The 14,153-nt window shown below is 55.1% G+C and overlaps 1 protein-coding gene across 1 annotated transcript; it reads right to left on the reverse strand.

Annotated features, from left to right (window-relative positions):
• Window positions 1-518: 518 nt before the first annotated feature.
• Chrnb2 (cholinergic receptor nicotinic beta 2 subunit) lies at window positions 519-12,396 on the reverse strand. Its single transcript, XM_046421811.2, has 6 exons — window positions 12,299-12,396; window positions 10,874-11,019; window positions 10,646-10,690; window positions 10,180-10,289; window positions 8,425-9,397; window positions 519-3,719 (listed from the first exon to the last, which is right to left on the reverse strand). Exons 1-6 carry the CDS (start codon window positions 12,360-12,362, stop codon window positions 3,549-3,551), a joined length of 1,509 nt encoding a protein of 502 aa, XP_046277767.2. The 5' UTR covers window positions 12,363-12,396; the 3' UTR covers window positions 519-3,548.
• Window positions 12,397-14,153: the final 1,757 nt, after the last annotated feature.

Below are 14,153 nucleotides of genomic sequence, written 5' to 3' on the forward strand. Positions count from 1 at the left end.
TTCAACCCCCAAGACCGTTTCCTGGGCTGGGGGTATAACTCCATGGTAGGGCAGGTGCTTAAGGTGTGAGCCTGAGTTCAAAGCCAATGTTACAGAGGAAATCGGAAAATTTCCTTAAAGCCTGAGGCCAGGGCCCTCTCAGCCTCAGCACCGTGGGCGAGGAGGCAGGACTGCTTTGTGCGAAAACAGCTGCAGAGTTGTTCAGCTCTCCCTCACTGTGACCCACACAGCATTTCATCCAGGTGCCTCCAAAAGACTAGTCCTCAAAAAAGGTCCCCGCCAAGGGCCACTTCTGGGCTCTGGCCACTTCCAGCTCGACCGTTGTGCCCTTTCCAGTTGATAAGTGGGCTTGTAAAGCAGCAGACTGTTCCCGTCCCCTGTTCTTGGACTGCGTCACATCTCTGACCCCCGAGTTCCATTTCTCCAGCACCCTCCCCTTCCCACGTTCGCCAGCCAGGGCCTTGAGGATGCCCAGCCACCCCACACAGCCCCAAACAGAACAGGAGGACAAGGTGTCCTTGGAAACTACTTTCTTTACGAGAATCTTGAGTTCCTAGTGAGTCCAGCCAGGGGCGGGCCAGACCAGTGCAGATACTCCAGGCGCGCAGACAGAGGAGGTCAAGGGCGGCGTGGGGAGGCGGGCAGCGCGGTGGGGGTGAGTGAGGTGTCCTACAGATTTCTAGAGCTAAAGTCCCTCAGGAACAATGTGACTATCGCACCCACCTTTTAGACCTGTTGGGATAACTATTAAAAGGTGACTGTCCTGTCTGGGCAGGGTGAGTGGACGGGAGGCTGGCCAGTGCTCTTTGTGCTGTGAAGAATGCTACAATCCACTGCTGCCTAGAAGCAGAGGGTGACAACAGGAACCAAGTCACTCTGGCATGGGGAGTGATTCAGAGAAGGCTCTGGATGCCCCCCACCTTCCTCTTCCTCAAGGGCCATAGCACATGCCTGGACGTTGGGGCACTCTTGGGTTGAGGGGCCAGCACTACCCATCAGCTGTCACTTGGTCTCTTCTGCCAACTGGGGCCCTCCCCACAGGACTATTTTGAGGAATAAAGACAGTGCATCTAAAGGGACTGGCCCAGAACAGACCCTTGGTAAGCGGTAGCTAACCCTGGGATTTGGAGAGGCGGAAACAGGGGTCTAAGCTCCAGTCATCCTATTTCCTTGGAGGGAATGGCCCTGCCCTTCCTCCGCAGACGCCCTCCTGCGGAACATGCCATCTGGGGAGATGCCTGCATCTTGTTTGCTTTTAACTTTCAATAACCTGGCACCAGCTGTTGGAGGATTGCACACCTCGCTGCCAGGCAAGGCAGAAAGCAAGGCAGAAAGCCTGTGCACACCTTCTTCCCAAAGATGGCCACCAAGTCACTGTGACCAGGTCACCTCTGATGGGTGATCCCATCTCCTCTCTCATTGCCTCCTCCCAAGTCCTTGTCCCAGGTCCCCATGCAGTTTGTCTACCCCCTCCTCAGCTCCAGGGCCTGCTCATCCTTGCCTAGCGCTGAGCCTTGTACCCAGGTGCAGCCCCACCATGGAAAGGAGACAGGGGCTCCCTGGCACCACCAAGGGAAGAGGGTGTGGGACCCGAGGAAGAGGAACTGTGGTTCCCCAAATTTGCCAATGTCCTTGAGGGCTCCCACGGTACCGACATGTGGCATTTCCTTGCCCGGGCAGTGGGGCCCTCCTTCACCACCTCTGCCCTCCCCTCCTCCCTTACTGCAATGGTCCCCAAAGGGGCTACCCCCAAAGTGGACAAAGTCCCATACACTGACCTCCTTCCTCCCCTCTTCAGCCCCTGCCCGCTGCCATCCTGCTGTACACATGCAGAACAGCAAGTTCAGAGAGCGGTGCCTACATGAGACCAGACAGCAAATGACCTCTGGGCCTCAGTTTCCCAGTGTGACAAATGGGACACGGAGAGGAGTCAGACTACTCACTGACACCCCCTCGAGCACAGTTTGGTCACTAACCTGGACAACAGCCGCTCAGAAGCATTAAAGGGTGGGGCTGCGTTTCAGTCATAGACTGCTCACCTGGAATGCGTGAGGAGGCCTGCGTTGGATCTGCAGAGCCCACATGGGCAAAGGGGCTTGCTGGGGATGGCTCAATGAGTACGTACCAGAGCGGAGCCTAGAACTCTGCTTCCGGAATCCCTGTCCAGCACTCTTTGTGCAGTGTCCCCTCCCACCCACACATCAGCAAGCCTCCCATGTCCCCTGTGCCTGGAGAAGCAGCAGATCCCACTGGGCTCAGAGCACTGAATGACCAGGTCGGGCCCCATCCCTGGGGAGCAATGGCAGACTGACGTCTCTATGACCGGCCATCTGCTGGCCCAGCGCCAAACACAGACTGGGACCACAGATCCAAGCCCCACACGGTGGGGGCAGGGACAGGAGGTCCCTCGATAGATCCGCTTCCTGGGCTAATGGGTCAGGTGGCCTCCAGCAGGAGGACCCTGGGAGCCGTGCCAGAATGCAGCCTGCAGGGACCCCAGGACGGGCAGCAGAAGTCCTGCTTCCTGTGACCTCCTGCACTTCTGTGGCAACCTACTGGGGTTAGTGAAGAGGGCAGGGAAGGAGTCTCCGCAGGCACAGTGCTGGCCCGGCCGTCCTGCCCAGGTGGCTTCCCCCGGCAGCTGTCCCAGCAGCTCAGGTCCGGCGGGCTAAGGTCCTCACACGCCTCTCTTCACGCAGTTCAAAGTGAGGGCCACAGGGCAGCCCAGTCGGATGGGCCGCGGTCTGGTTCCGTTTGTCCATCTAGGACATGGCCTCCTTTGGGATCCGTGACTGTAAAAGGTGCTTCCAGCTCCCAGAGCTCATGAACTTGCACTTCTCACACAGCTCAATCGCTTGGGCCTCAGACTCCAAGCACCCAAAGATCCAGAACTCGGAGCTCCCCTGAGAACCTGGCTCTGCCCATTTCCCCCTGCGCCTGAGCAGGAGAGGGAAGGCCAGGAGGTGCGGGGTCCTCCACTGGGCAGAAGCGGGGCTGGGGATGGGCTCTGGAGCCCTAGGGGCGCTGGCTGTGGACTGAGCTGGAGGCCTCCCCGGGCTAAGCCCTCGGTGCAGGAACCTCAGATGCCAGGAGGCCTACCCAGCCGGGCTGCTGCCCACTGACACAGGGGTGGACATCAGGTCACACCAGGCTCCACTCTCTGCTCTACTCCTCCCTTCTGAGATCCTGTGCCACTGCCCCTCCTGCCATATGGCCCCTCTCCCAGGACTTGGGTGACTCTGTCCCCTCTTGGCCCTTCCCTCTCTCCCTCCTCGGGGGGGGGGGAGGGCTCTGGCCTCTCGGTCCTCCATGTGCCCCCGTCCTCCACACTGACGTCACTGTCAGGGGTGGTGAGAGGAGAAGCCCAAATGCAGCCGCTCCCATTCTGCAGGCCCAGATGTGGAGACGGAGTGTCGGGGCTCCACGTGAGGTGAGAGGGCGGCTCTGGGGGACAGCACCCCTCTTCCTGGAAGCCCACTCATCCACCTCCAACCACGGCTACCGGACACCAGGGTCAAGGGCTGGAGGAGGAGGGGGCTGCGCACCGCTCACTTGGAGCTGGGAGCCGAGGGGTCCGCGTGGAGCAGGGTGGTGCTGGTGTAGTTCTGGAAGAGAGGCTGCAGGAACATCCCGATGGTGCCAAAGACACAGACGAAGACGAAGATCCAGAGGAACAGACGGTCGATCACCATGGCCACGTACTTCCAGTCCTCACTCACCTGGATGGGGGGGAGGAGAGCCAGGTGTCAGTCACAGGACGCGGGATGGGTGGGATTGCTGCGGGCCAGGCTAAGTGGGCAACGACCAAACAGACTCCATTTTACCGGAGACTCCAGGTCATGCAAGAACTGCTTCTCCCGTGGGACAGCCCGCCTCCGTGCCCACCAGCAGTTGCTTGGACAGCATGTTTGGCAACACAAATGGCAATTCTTACACAAGTAAAGTAGCTCTCTTTGGTTCCCATTTTTCTTGGACCAATGCACCCTGTCAGAGAACGATCGTCTAGACGTTAGTGACCGTTCTTTAACTTGTATTCAACCAGGGACGTTTTGACCCACTTCCCCTTCTGCTTATGGTTTTAGATCTCATGTTTGTTTATGGTCTTGGATCCTACAACAGCCACTTAGGAGTAACGCACTGACATGCTTTCCTTATGGTATGGAGGCTGCACTCAAACCCCCAGAGGGGGTCGGAGGGTGCAGACTTGCAGCCTGCCCCCGGCCCACCAGCTGGGGAAGAAAGACGGTTCCGTCTCCCGCTTTAGGATAGACTCAGGGATTTACTGCAATCTCACCCTAACAGATTGGGGTGGAGGTCCCACCACCCCTACACCCACTGCACTCCTGTCCTCCTGAGACCCCAGAGTGGCCTTTCTAAATAAAGCATGGCTCTGGTCTTAACTGACTAAAAGCCTCCAGTGGCCCCACTGTCCTCGGGCCCCACCCCCAGGTCTAGAATCAAGATCTACCCACGATAAGTAGAAGCCTATCTTCTATTCTTCTTCCACCCCATAGTCCAAGTTTACCAAACCCCAACACGTTCTCTCAAGTCTCCATGCCCTTCATTTTCCTTTGTGTCTGGAAAATCCTGACCCTTACCCAAAGGACTTAAAATCAGCGTGCTACAGTGACACAGCCACATCAATGTTTATAGCAGCTCAATTCACAATAGCTAAGCTACGAAGCAACCTAGATGCCCTGAAACAGATGAATGGATAAAGAAAAGTTGGTACATATACACCATGAAATATTACTCAGCCATAAAGAAGAATGAAATTATAGCATTTGCTGGGAAGCCGATGAACTGGAGGCTATCATGCCAAGTGAAATAAGGCAATCCCCAAAACCAAAGGCCAAATGTTCTCTCTGATATGTGGATGCTGACTCACGATGGGTGGGGAAGAGGGAGGAGGGGTAGTGGGGGGGAAAGGGGGCATGGGAATGGGAAAGACAGTAGAATGAATCAGACATAACTTTCCTATGTTCATGTATGAGTACATATGTAACTCTACATCGTGTACAACCACAAATATGGGAAGTTAAAATCCATGTATGTATGATATGTCAAAATATGTTCTACTGTCAGGTGTAACTAAAAAGAACAAATTAAAAATAAAAAAAATAAAGAAAAATAAAATCCTGACCTTTCTCTCCTGGTGAACTCCTATACATCCTTCAAAGCCCAAATGAAATATCACCTTCCCTATGAGGCTCCCCTGAGCCCTGGATCACAGTGAAACACTGTCCGCGGTGGGTTCCCTGGGCACTACGTTACCATCTCCATCCCCACATTTCCACCGTACTCACTGAATTGTTTTGACTTGTAGGTGTGTCGTCCCACTCAGCTACAAGGTCCTAAGTCACAGGAACCCTGCCTGATTCCACTTTGTAACCCCAGTTTCTGAAACAGAATCCAGTCAGCGGGTGCTGAATGGGTGCGCGGAGGGCTGCCTCTCCGGCTGCGCTCCTTTATGGCTGCATGGGGAGCACAGTCCACAGCACCACCTGAAGCACAGAGGCCCCAGAAGGCACCACCAGGTCTGAGATGTAAACCTGTAAGTGAAAAAGAATGCTCTCTGGGGCTTGAGAGTCAGCCTCAGGGCCTGCAGGTGGGGCCAGCCTCTCTCTGGGGCCAGCCTCTCTCTGGGGCCAGCCTCTCTCTGGGGCCAGCCTCTCTCTGGGCCAGCCTCTCTCTGGGGCTGCTCCTGGTGGCCTGAGTCAGGGCCTCTGCACATGTTTCTCTGGGGCCCAGCAGCTAAATTATCACTCATTCGCATCACAATCGTGCCTCCTACATACCTGGTGCCATGCTGGGCACCGGGGGTACAACTGGGCACGACGGATGCTTACTGCAGCGAGAGTCTACGATGGGAGCGGGGACAAAAATAAGTCAGAATAGGAAATTTCACACTTTGTGGGATATGAAGGACTGAGGTAGGGAAATGGAGGAGGATCTAATTCAGAACGTGGCCTGGGATAGTCTCTTTGAGGAGGTGACATTTAAGTTAAGATGTGCTGAGCAAGAGAGAGCCAGCTGTTTCGGGGATACATGGATGAAAAACAGTCAAACCCCAGCAGAGGGAACGCCACCCGGCCTGTGCACTTTGAAAATGTCTATGCCGTGAGAGACCAGCTGGGGGACAATTCCAGATTGAAGGAAACTAAAGCAACAACCAAACACAATCTGAGACCTTGGATTGGGGTGGGGGTGGAAGGTGATCCTATGAAGGACGTGCAGGGACAACTGGAAAAATCTGAATGGGTACTTCATATTAGATAAAGGTGTTGGTGGTAAATTTCCTGAATTTAATCACTGAACCTGGGGTTTTTTGCTGCTGCTATTGTTTGGTTTTTTGTTTGTTATTTGTTTGTGGTGCTAGGATGGAACCCAGGGTCCCACACATGGTGAGCACTGATCTGCCACTGAGCTGCACCCCCAGTTCTGAGCCTGGGTTATGTGAGAGAGTGTCCTTGTTCTTAGGAGGAACACACTGAAGTATCTGGGATAAAGGGTCACGGTGTCTGAAACTTATTTTCAAATAATAGGGCAAAAACTAACAGCAGCAATAACTTTTTTGGGATTTGGGCTATGCTGTTTCGCAGTCCTGGAGATGGAACCCAGGGGTGCTCTACACTGAGCTACACCTCCTGCCCTTCTTATTTTTCATGTCGAGACAGGGTCTCACTGAGCTGCCCAGACTGGCCTCAGTCTCCGAGTCACTGGGATGATGAGGATTTACCACTGCGTCTAACAGTGATGATTTTTAGAGGGGAAAAAAGAAAGGCATTCCAGGGAGAGACCTATATATGCAAAGGTTCTAAGGGCAGCCAGAGAAGCCAACCAGCTGAGGAGAAGGAGGAGAAGACACAAGCCGAGGAGAGTCTTGTCTGTCTGGCCACAGGAGCACGGGCGCTGAATCAGGGGGACTATTAGGAGATTCTTCTCTGGTCCAGGCAAGAATTGAGGTGGCCTACAGCCAGGATGGTGGGAAAAGGATGAAGTTGAGGATTATTTTGGAGATGGTGCTCGCAGTACAGGACTTCCGATGACTTGGATGGTGGCGGAGGTAAGAAAGACAGGAGTGAGAGATATCTCCAGTGCGGGGTCTACCACTGGATCAACCTCGATGCCGTTGATAAAAGATGTTGATGCTGGGAGAAAGCTGGTGGTGGGACCATGCGCTCTGTCTTGATGTGTTGAGTTGGGGATGCCTGTGAGTCGTCCAAGTAGATCACCGCACCCTAGCACCCAGCTCAGTAAATGCACACGGCAGTGGACTGCGGCAGGAGGGCGGAGGACATGACACAGCAGCTGCTCAGCCCTGCACCCCAGCTTCTCCCACTTGGCCCCAGCTGTTCTCAGTCTCCCACCCCATCTTCTCCAGTCTCAGGCCCCTCTTAGTCTTAGGCTCCCTAACCCAAGCTTTAGCTCCAGCCCAATTTCCTGCCATCCAAGGAAATATGAAATACCTATGAAACCCCCAACCCACCCACACCAACAGTGGCACCATCTCATCCCCCACAGGAATGGTAGAGTCGCCCAGGAAGCCTGGCCAGTTATCATGGCAACAGCTGAGCCTTGGCCTGGAACCAACCAGCTACCTGGAGAACGACTACAGGGTGGGCCAGATGCTGCCCAAAGGGCTGCGGGATGTCACCCACCAGCTTCCCCCAGCGCCTGGCTCAGTCCCAAGCAACGCCTTTCGGGGAGCGGCTGCAGAAAAAGCCAAAGCCAAAGGCACAGAAGGAGTGTGTGTTGTAGGGGGTGAGGGAGGCTGCGAGCCCCCCTTTCCAGCCACCCCTATCTCCAAAACTATTTCACAAGACTGTTCCCAGGAACCCAGAAGAATAGAAAAGAGAGATTGACTTGGGACTCCTCTCTGTGAGGAGCAGGTCCATGGAACCTCCTAACCCTGCCCCCACCTGACACCGCCCACGTACACATCCCTACTGTCCTCAATTTGGCTCCCCAAGGGGTGCATGAAGGACTCATCTCCATTTGTGCAAGAGCTGCAGATTAGCAATTGGAGGTGGTAATGTGAGCTGCCGGGAAGGACTCGCTGACAGCCATAGGCCAGCTGCCAACCCAGAAGGGCCTCCTTTCCATTCCAGGCTGCCCTCTGGACACTAAAGATGCTCCAGCTGAGGCATTTCCCCCTGGAGGCTAGTCCTCAGGCAGAGGCAAGGTCATCTGAGCCGACCTGTGATTCAGGCCCTGCAGCCTCGGTAAGCAACCCAGAAGGGCCCAGGGCAGCGCCTGGCCCCCAGCACAGGCCTGGTGCACCCTTCTTTTACCCTGTGCTCAGCTTTCCGTGTCTGAGGGGCACCCTGCTTTCTGGGTACCCCAACCCCTGATCCCCGTGCCCCATCCCATCCCTGGGGAGTCCCATCTCACGACCCCTCAGCGTCTTGGCGCTGCACTCACGCTCTGGTCGTTGTCCTCACTCCGCATGTGGTCGGCAATGAAGCGAACGCCGTCTACCGCTTCCCGGAGGCCACAGCCACAGGGTCCCGCAGAACGGCCCGAGCCGGCCACGGGCGCAGGCTCCGACCCGAAAGCCCCGGCCAAGCCTTGCACCGAGGCGCGGTTGACGAAGCAGGTGCAGGAGTCGGCCCCGGGGGCTTCGCGGAAGAAGAGGGCCCCGGCGCCCTCGCGCTCTCGCTGGCGACGCCGCATGCGGAGGCGCTGGCGGGCACAATGGTGGCGCGGCTGCTGCATGAAGAGCAAAGTGGGCAGCTTCTCCAGAAAGACGACCTTGACCCAGGGCGCCATGGTGTGCGTGGTGGGAGAGCGGTGGTGCACGTTGAGCACACATACGCTGGTGACGATGGAGAAGGTGACAAGCACCATGGTGAACATGAGGTACTTGCCCACGAGCGGCACGTCCAGGGAGGTGGGCGGCACGATCTTGGAGATGAGCAGCAGGAAGACGGTGAGCGCCAGCAGCACAGAGATGCACAGGGTCATCTTCTCGCCGCAGTCCGAGGGCAGGTAGAAGACCAGGATGGCCAGCGAGGTGATGAGCACGCACGGGATGATGAGGTTGATGGTGTAGAAGAGCGGCTTGCGGCGGATGATGAAGTCGTAGGTGATGTCCACATACGTGGAGTCGTCGGGGTTCTCGTTGCGCCGGCCCGGGAGGGCCACAATGTCCCACTCCCCGCTGGGTGTGAAGTCGTCCAGGCTGGCCACATCGCTCTTGAGCACCAGGTCGATCTCCGTACGGTCGTAGGTCCAGGAGCGGAACTTCATGGTGCAGTTTTGCTGGTCGAATGGGAAGTGCTTCACTTCAATCTTGCAGGCGCTCTTGTAGATGGCAGGTGGCAGCCAGAAAATGCTACCGTCGTAGGAGACCACCGCGTTGGAATAGAAGGACACCTCGTACATGCCATCCGCACTGCCAAGGGGTGGGCACAGTCAGTCCTGGCCTAAGCATTTCCCTGTCCCCACCCAACGACCCCCTGAGTGGGAGGAGAGGAGAGCCAGAGGAAGGTAGGAGGAGGGGCATCCAAGTCTGAGAGTAACCCTCGAGGAGGAGTCCGGAGAAGTAGAGCCAGGGTTGAGCAAGAAGGGGATGCTGGTGGTATGACAGGTAGAGAGGTGGGAGGGGCATATCCATTACTTGTCACATATTGTGCAGGTTGGTTGTTTCTCATGAGGGTGGAGATGTTGGGGAAGGTGGAGAGACCAGAGTGAGCATCCCTAAGCAGTAAAGAAGGATAGGGGGAGGTAGGAGTGGAGTACGGTCCCATCAGTTGAGGGAAGTCATTTTGTACCTTAGAGGTTGGAGGGATTGCTGCAGGAGACAGGATAGAACCTGAGAACCTGGAGGAGAAACTGGGACCTTAAGGTTCTCTTCCCAGGCTTCCAGAAAAACGTATTCTTGAATCAGTTTAGGCACTGGGAGCTTCAATTTTTTAAATCCCCGCCAAAGCCCCTAACACTGGCAGTCCTGATTGACTGAGAAGGGGCTCGTCATGGTCCAAATCCCTGTGGCTGTCCACCCCGGACCTCACTTCCTGGGTCTGTCTCCTTGGCTACTGCCTGTCTACATATCTAGCAATGAAAAGTCCCTTTTCTCACAGCATAAGCTTACTTCTCTTATTTTTACAAGCCTTCCTCCTTCACTGAGCACTCCCATGGTCCCCCTCAACCTTCCTTCCCTCCAGAGTCACCTACTTGTTGTACAGGACCACATCTGGGAGCCAGATGTGTTTGGAAGGGAGTCGAACTTTCTTCATATTGTCGAACTCCTCAGGCTTCCAGGTGAGGCGGTAGTCCTCCCACTCCTAGGAAAGGGAGAGAGGGAGGGAGGCAGCACCCACCCCTGCCTCAGGGAGGGACCCAAGGTCAAGGCAGGAGACAAGAGGGATCCCATATGGCCTGAAGGAGCTTTTAAAAGTCAGCTCCCTCCACTGTGACTTCTCTGCCCAACAAGTGTAGCTCATATGACACCTTCTCATTTCATTTGCACAACTAAGCCAACTTAGTACAATCTACTTTTTACCAATGAGAAAGTGAATCTTGGAGTCTAATTAAAATCACAGAGCTGGTGAGTGGCCAAACTGAGATTCCAATTCAATTATTTAAGACTCTGAAATCTGTACCTTTCAAAGAAGGAGGATGGGGTGGGAAGACCACTAACCTGGGTCAACCAGACATTGGTGGTCATGATCTGCTCCCGCTCATGCTGCAAGGAAATATAGTTGCTGATGAGAAACCCCCTGCCCCCAGCCTCACACCAACTGTAGTCCTACCGCCACGACCCATGGTCCCTCCCACATTGGACACCAGAGGAGTAAACACTAACACTAACACATTCTAGCTGGGTTGACTTCAGTAGATGGGCAGAGAGTTTGGGACCACCACTCACCACACTGATGAGCTGGGCCAGTGATACCATCAGCTGTACTGTCACCAGTTCAGAGCCATTGGTGGCTGGACGGATAAGCTTGTTATAGCGGGAAGGATCCAGGAGATGTTCCACCAGTCGCTCCTCTGTGTCTGTACCCCATACCCCTGGACAAGGCGGGGGCAGGAAGTGAGTTAACATATCCTTATCTTACTCTTGGAAATGCAGGCACAGAGTTGGTGTTGCTCTGATTTTTCATTTCATTTTAATTAATTAATTTGAAAGATGGGGTCTAACTATGTGGGACACTATGTGTCGATATGTGGGACAATCTAGTAGGCCCAACCAGAAGGCTATAGCTTCCTACTGCCCCATTCCTAAGGATACTGAAAAATGTTTAGGTTACTCTGTGAGGCGCAGATCAAGACCCTCATAGAGAAGCCCCTCACTGAGACCACTGACCAAAGAGTCCAAACGGAGATGTCCATACTAAGAACCCACTCCTCAAGGACTAGTGGAAACCTGCTCTTCCCTCAAAGTCTCAGAGGTGGTTTCAAAACACTTGAGGTTTCTGCTTCCATGGCTTTCCCAAGAAACACCTACAGTTCAGGGGCCGTTTAGAGGGTAGTGAAAGGGGAACGATTATGTGTTCTTCCACACACCCTGCATTGTTGATCAGTGTGGGCAAATATCATAAGTGTCTGCACATGGGACCGTGGTCACGATACCATCCCGCTCCCTTGCAGGCACTGGGTTGGCATGGGACTGTAGGATGACCTACACTGTGCATCAGGATGTACATTGAATCCTAAGCCCCATAATACAGAAGTCCACCCCGTGAGTTGGCAGCAGGGTAGCAAGCTCATTCCACTGCACATTCCCTTTGTACTTTCCCTTCCACACTCTCTATCCCCCTCTTTAGCTCTGCGAAAGCCCACTGCTCCCCAGCCCCTCAGAGAACTCCTCCATCTTTAGCCTGGCAGCTTCCTCCTTTCCAACTTCCAGTCTCATCCCACAAGAGAAGTCCCTTCCAGGACTGACCCTGGGGAGTGACCCAAATCAGGAGCCCAATGGGGGGGGGGACACATTGGGAAGTGATGGGAAGCCAAGGGAGAGGTCCTAGACCAGGCGGAATGTCACACAAAGTCAAATGACATCTCAGCCACTGTCAGTCAGCCCCTCTTCCACCAGAAAGCTGGGAAGAGACCCTTGCACCTGCCTCCCTGCCCCCGCCCCCACTGGCCAGGTGTCCATCTCTTCCTCGATCTCTTATTCCTTCCGTGGATACTCCTTTCCGTTCGGTCTTTCAAGTGCTCCCGCAGCACCAGGGGGCTCTCCCCTAAGGGTCAGCAGGCTCCGCACCTCCAGGGGCCCCCTCCCGCCTTCCAGGCCCCCAAGCGGGAGACCTGCGACGTCTGGGTCGTTGGCTGGGGTCTGCCGTCTTACCTGAGCACAGCCCGAGGAGGCCGAGGCTCCAGAGCAGCGCCGCGGGGCTGCAGCGCCGGGCCATGCCGCGGGCATACCTCGCCGCCTCGCCGGCAGCAGCTGGAGCGCGCGGCCGGCGGCAGGGCCCCGGGAGGGGCGCTGTCCGCGGTGCTGAAGCCGCGTCCGCGCCGCCCGCCGCTGGGCCCCGGCGGGGCGCGCCGTCTCCAGAGCTGCCGCGCCGGCTCCCGGAGGACGAGGGCCGCTCCCGCTGGCCCGGCCCGGCCCGGCCCCGAGCCCTTCCTGCCGCTCTTCCCGGGAACACAATTGGCACCGCGAGGGGAGGAGCCTCCGCCCCGGAGGCGGAAGCGCCAGATCCCAGGGAAAAGGGGGTTCCTGGGTGGGCGGTGCGGACGGCCCGGCCTGGGCGGGGTGTGCGGGAGCTGGGAGAGGGTCCCACCGGGCGGTGCAGGAGCCTGAAGCCCCGGAGTCGGGTCAGGACCTGCAGAGGCTTGAGGGGCCTGGAGGCGGAGGGAAGGAGTGAGGCAAGTAGGTCAGGGCCCTCTTAGCGCTGCTGGAGAGGGAGCAGGGGAGCAGAGGACGGGGCGGAGACCGAGGGGTTCTGGGCTCCTGCCCTCCTTTCCTCCTACCGAAACCAACGGTCCTGCTCCCCAGGAAGGCTGAGGCTGCAGCAGAGAAAATGCATTTTAGGCCATTAGAGAAAGAGACGGGGAGAGGTGAATTCGCTGTCTTAAGAAAGCAAATAGCTTTGGCCTCGGGAATAGAGTCCCCTCCCCTGTCCCTTTCTTTACCTCCATAAACTTCCTAAAAGGCCAGGATCCTGCCCTTTCCACGGGGGGCCTAAGAGGAGAGGTCTGAGTTTCATCTGAAAAGAAGGTACCCTCGCAGGTCTTGAAGAATAAAAGGATCAGCAGCCCTTAGGAATGGTCCTTTTTCGCCCCCTGTTCGTTTCCACTCCAGGCTTTGTCTTTGTGGCTGGGGAGATCAGGGGACAATTTTACAAAGAAAGAAGGAAGGAAGCTAACACAAAGGAGAGCAAAGATGAGAGAGGTGTCAAAACTCAATGACATCTTTTATCTTGAAAGCCCTGAACTTTTAGCTGCTGAGCCAATAAAGGCCCCCTTTTTTTTCTAAGCCGGTTTGTTGTCACTTTTAACCAAAAGGTTCCTGACTAAAGCCGACTTATCCAGCAAGGCTCTGTCTGTCTCATCCACGTTCCCCAATCTCACCTTGGCCACTCCACACTCTGGCTCTGGGCAGTGTCTTTAAGATCTTTGAACATTTGATCCTTCCCATCCCCCACACCTCAGGGACTTTTAAACTGTAGTTTGGCTCTTTTATCACCCATTTTCACCTAATTACCTTCTACTTAAATTTGAGTATTTGGCAGGAATTTCAGTTCCTCAAGCGAGTTGTGCCTGACCAACATCCCTATTAGGCACTCTGTTACATGTTCCCAGAGCACGTCCAGTGAAAGCTGATGTCTGCCTGCCTGCCTCTCCAATCACATTATCAACCAGGACAGTGTCTGGCATGTTGTGAATCTTTAACAGGTAAGTAAAAGTACTAGTACAGATAAAAACAACTTTTTTTTTTTTTTTTTTTTTTTTTTTTTGCAGTGCTGGGGACTACAAACTGACATTTTTTAATGTTTAGGAGAGAATCCCTCTCTAAAAGCTCATATAGAAGGAACTTATTTAACATGTTCCCAGTTTTTAAAATTGAGGGGATGAAGCAGGACACGTTCCAAGGGCTGGAGAGGATGTGGGATGACTGCGGGTCCCACGATGCACTTTGAAATGAGTATAAATCTGTACCACTATTTCCAGGGCATGTACATGTGGAACTAACTACATAA

This window comes from Marmota monax, unplaced genomic scaffold (assembly GCF_021218885.2).
Source record: "Marmota monax isolate L192 unplaced genomic scaffold, Marmota_monax_Labrador192_F-V1.1 WCK01_AAM20220418_F8-fsc00108, whole genome shotgun sequence".
Taxonomy (NCBI): domain Eukaryota; kingdom Metazoa; phylum Chordata; class Mammalia; order Rodentia; family Sciuridae; genus Marmota; species Marmota monax.

Bases quoted from the DNA above. Each gene is read 5' to 3' on its own strand.
- Chrnb2 (XM_046421811.2), bottom strand. From the start codon at position 12,362: ATGGCCCGGCGCTGCAGCCCCGCGGCGCTGCTCTGGAGCCTCGGCCTC. The intron at 10,691-10,873 runs GTGAGTGGTGGT...ATTTCCTTGCAG, and splicing joins TGGCCCAGCTCATCAGTGTG to CATGAGCGGGAGCAGATCAT. The intron at 10,290-10,645 runs GTTAGTGGTCTT...TCCCTTTCCTAG, and splicing joins CCAATGTCTGGTTGACCCAG to GAGTGGGAGGACTACCGCCT.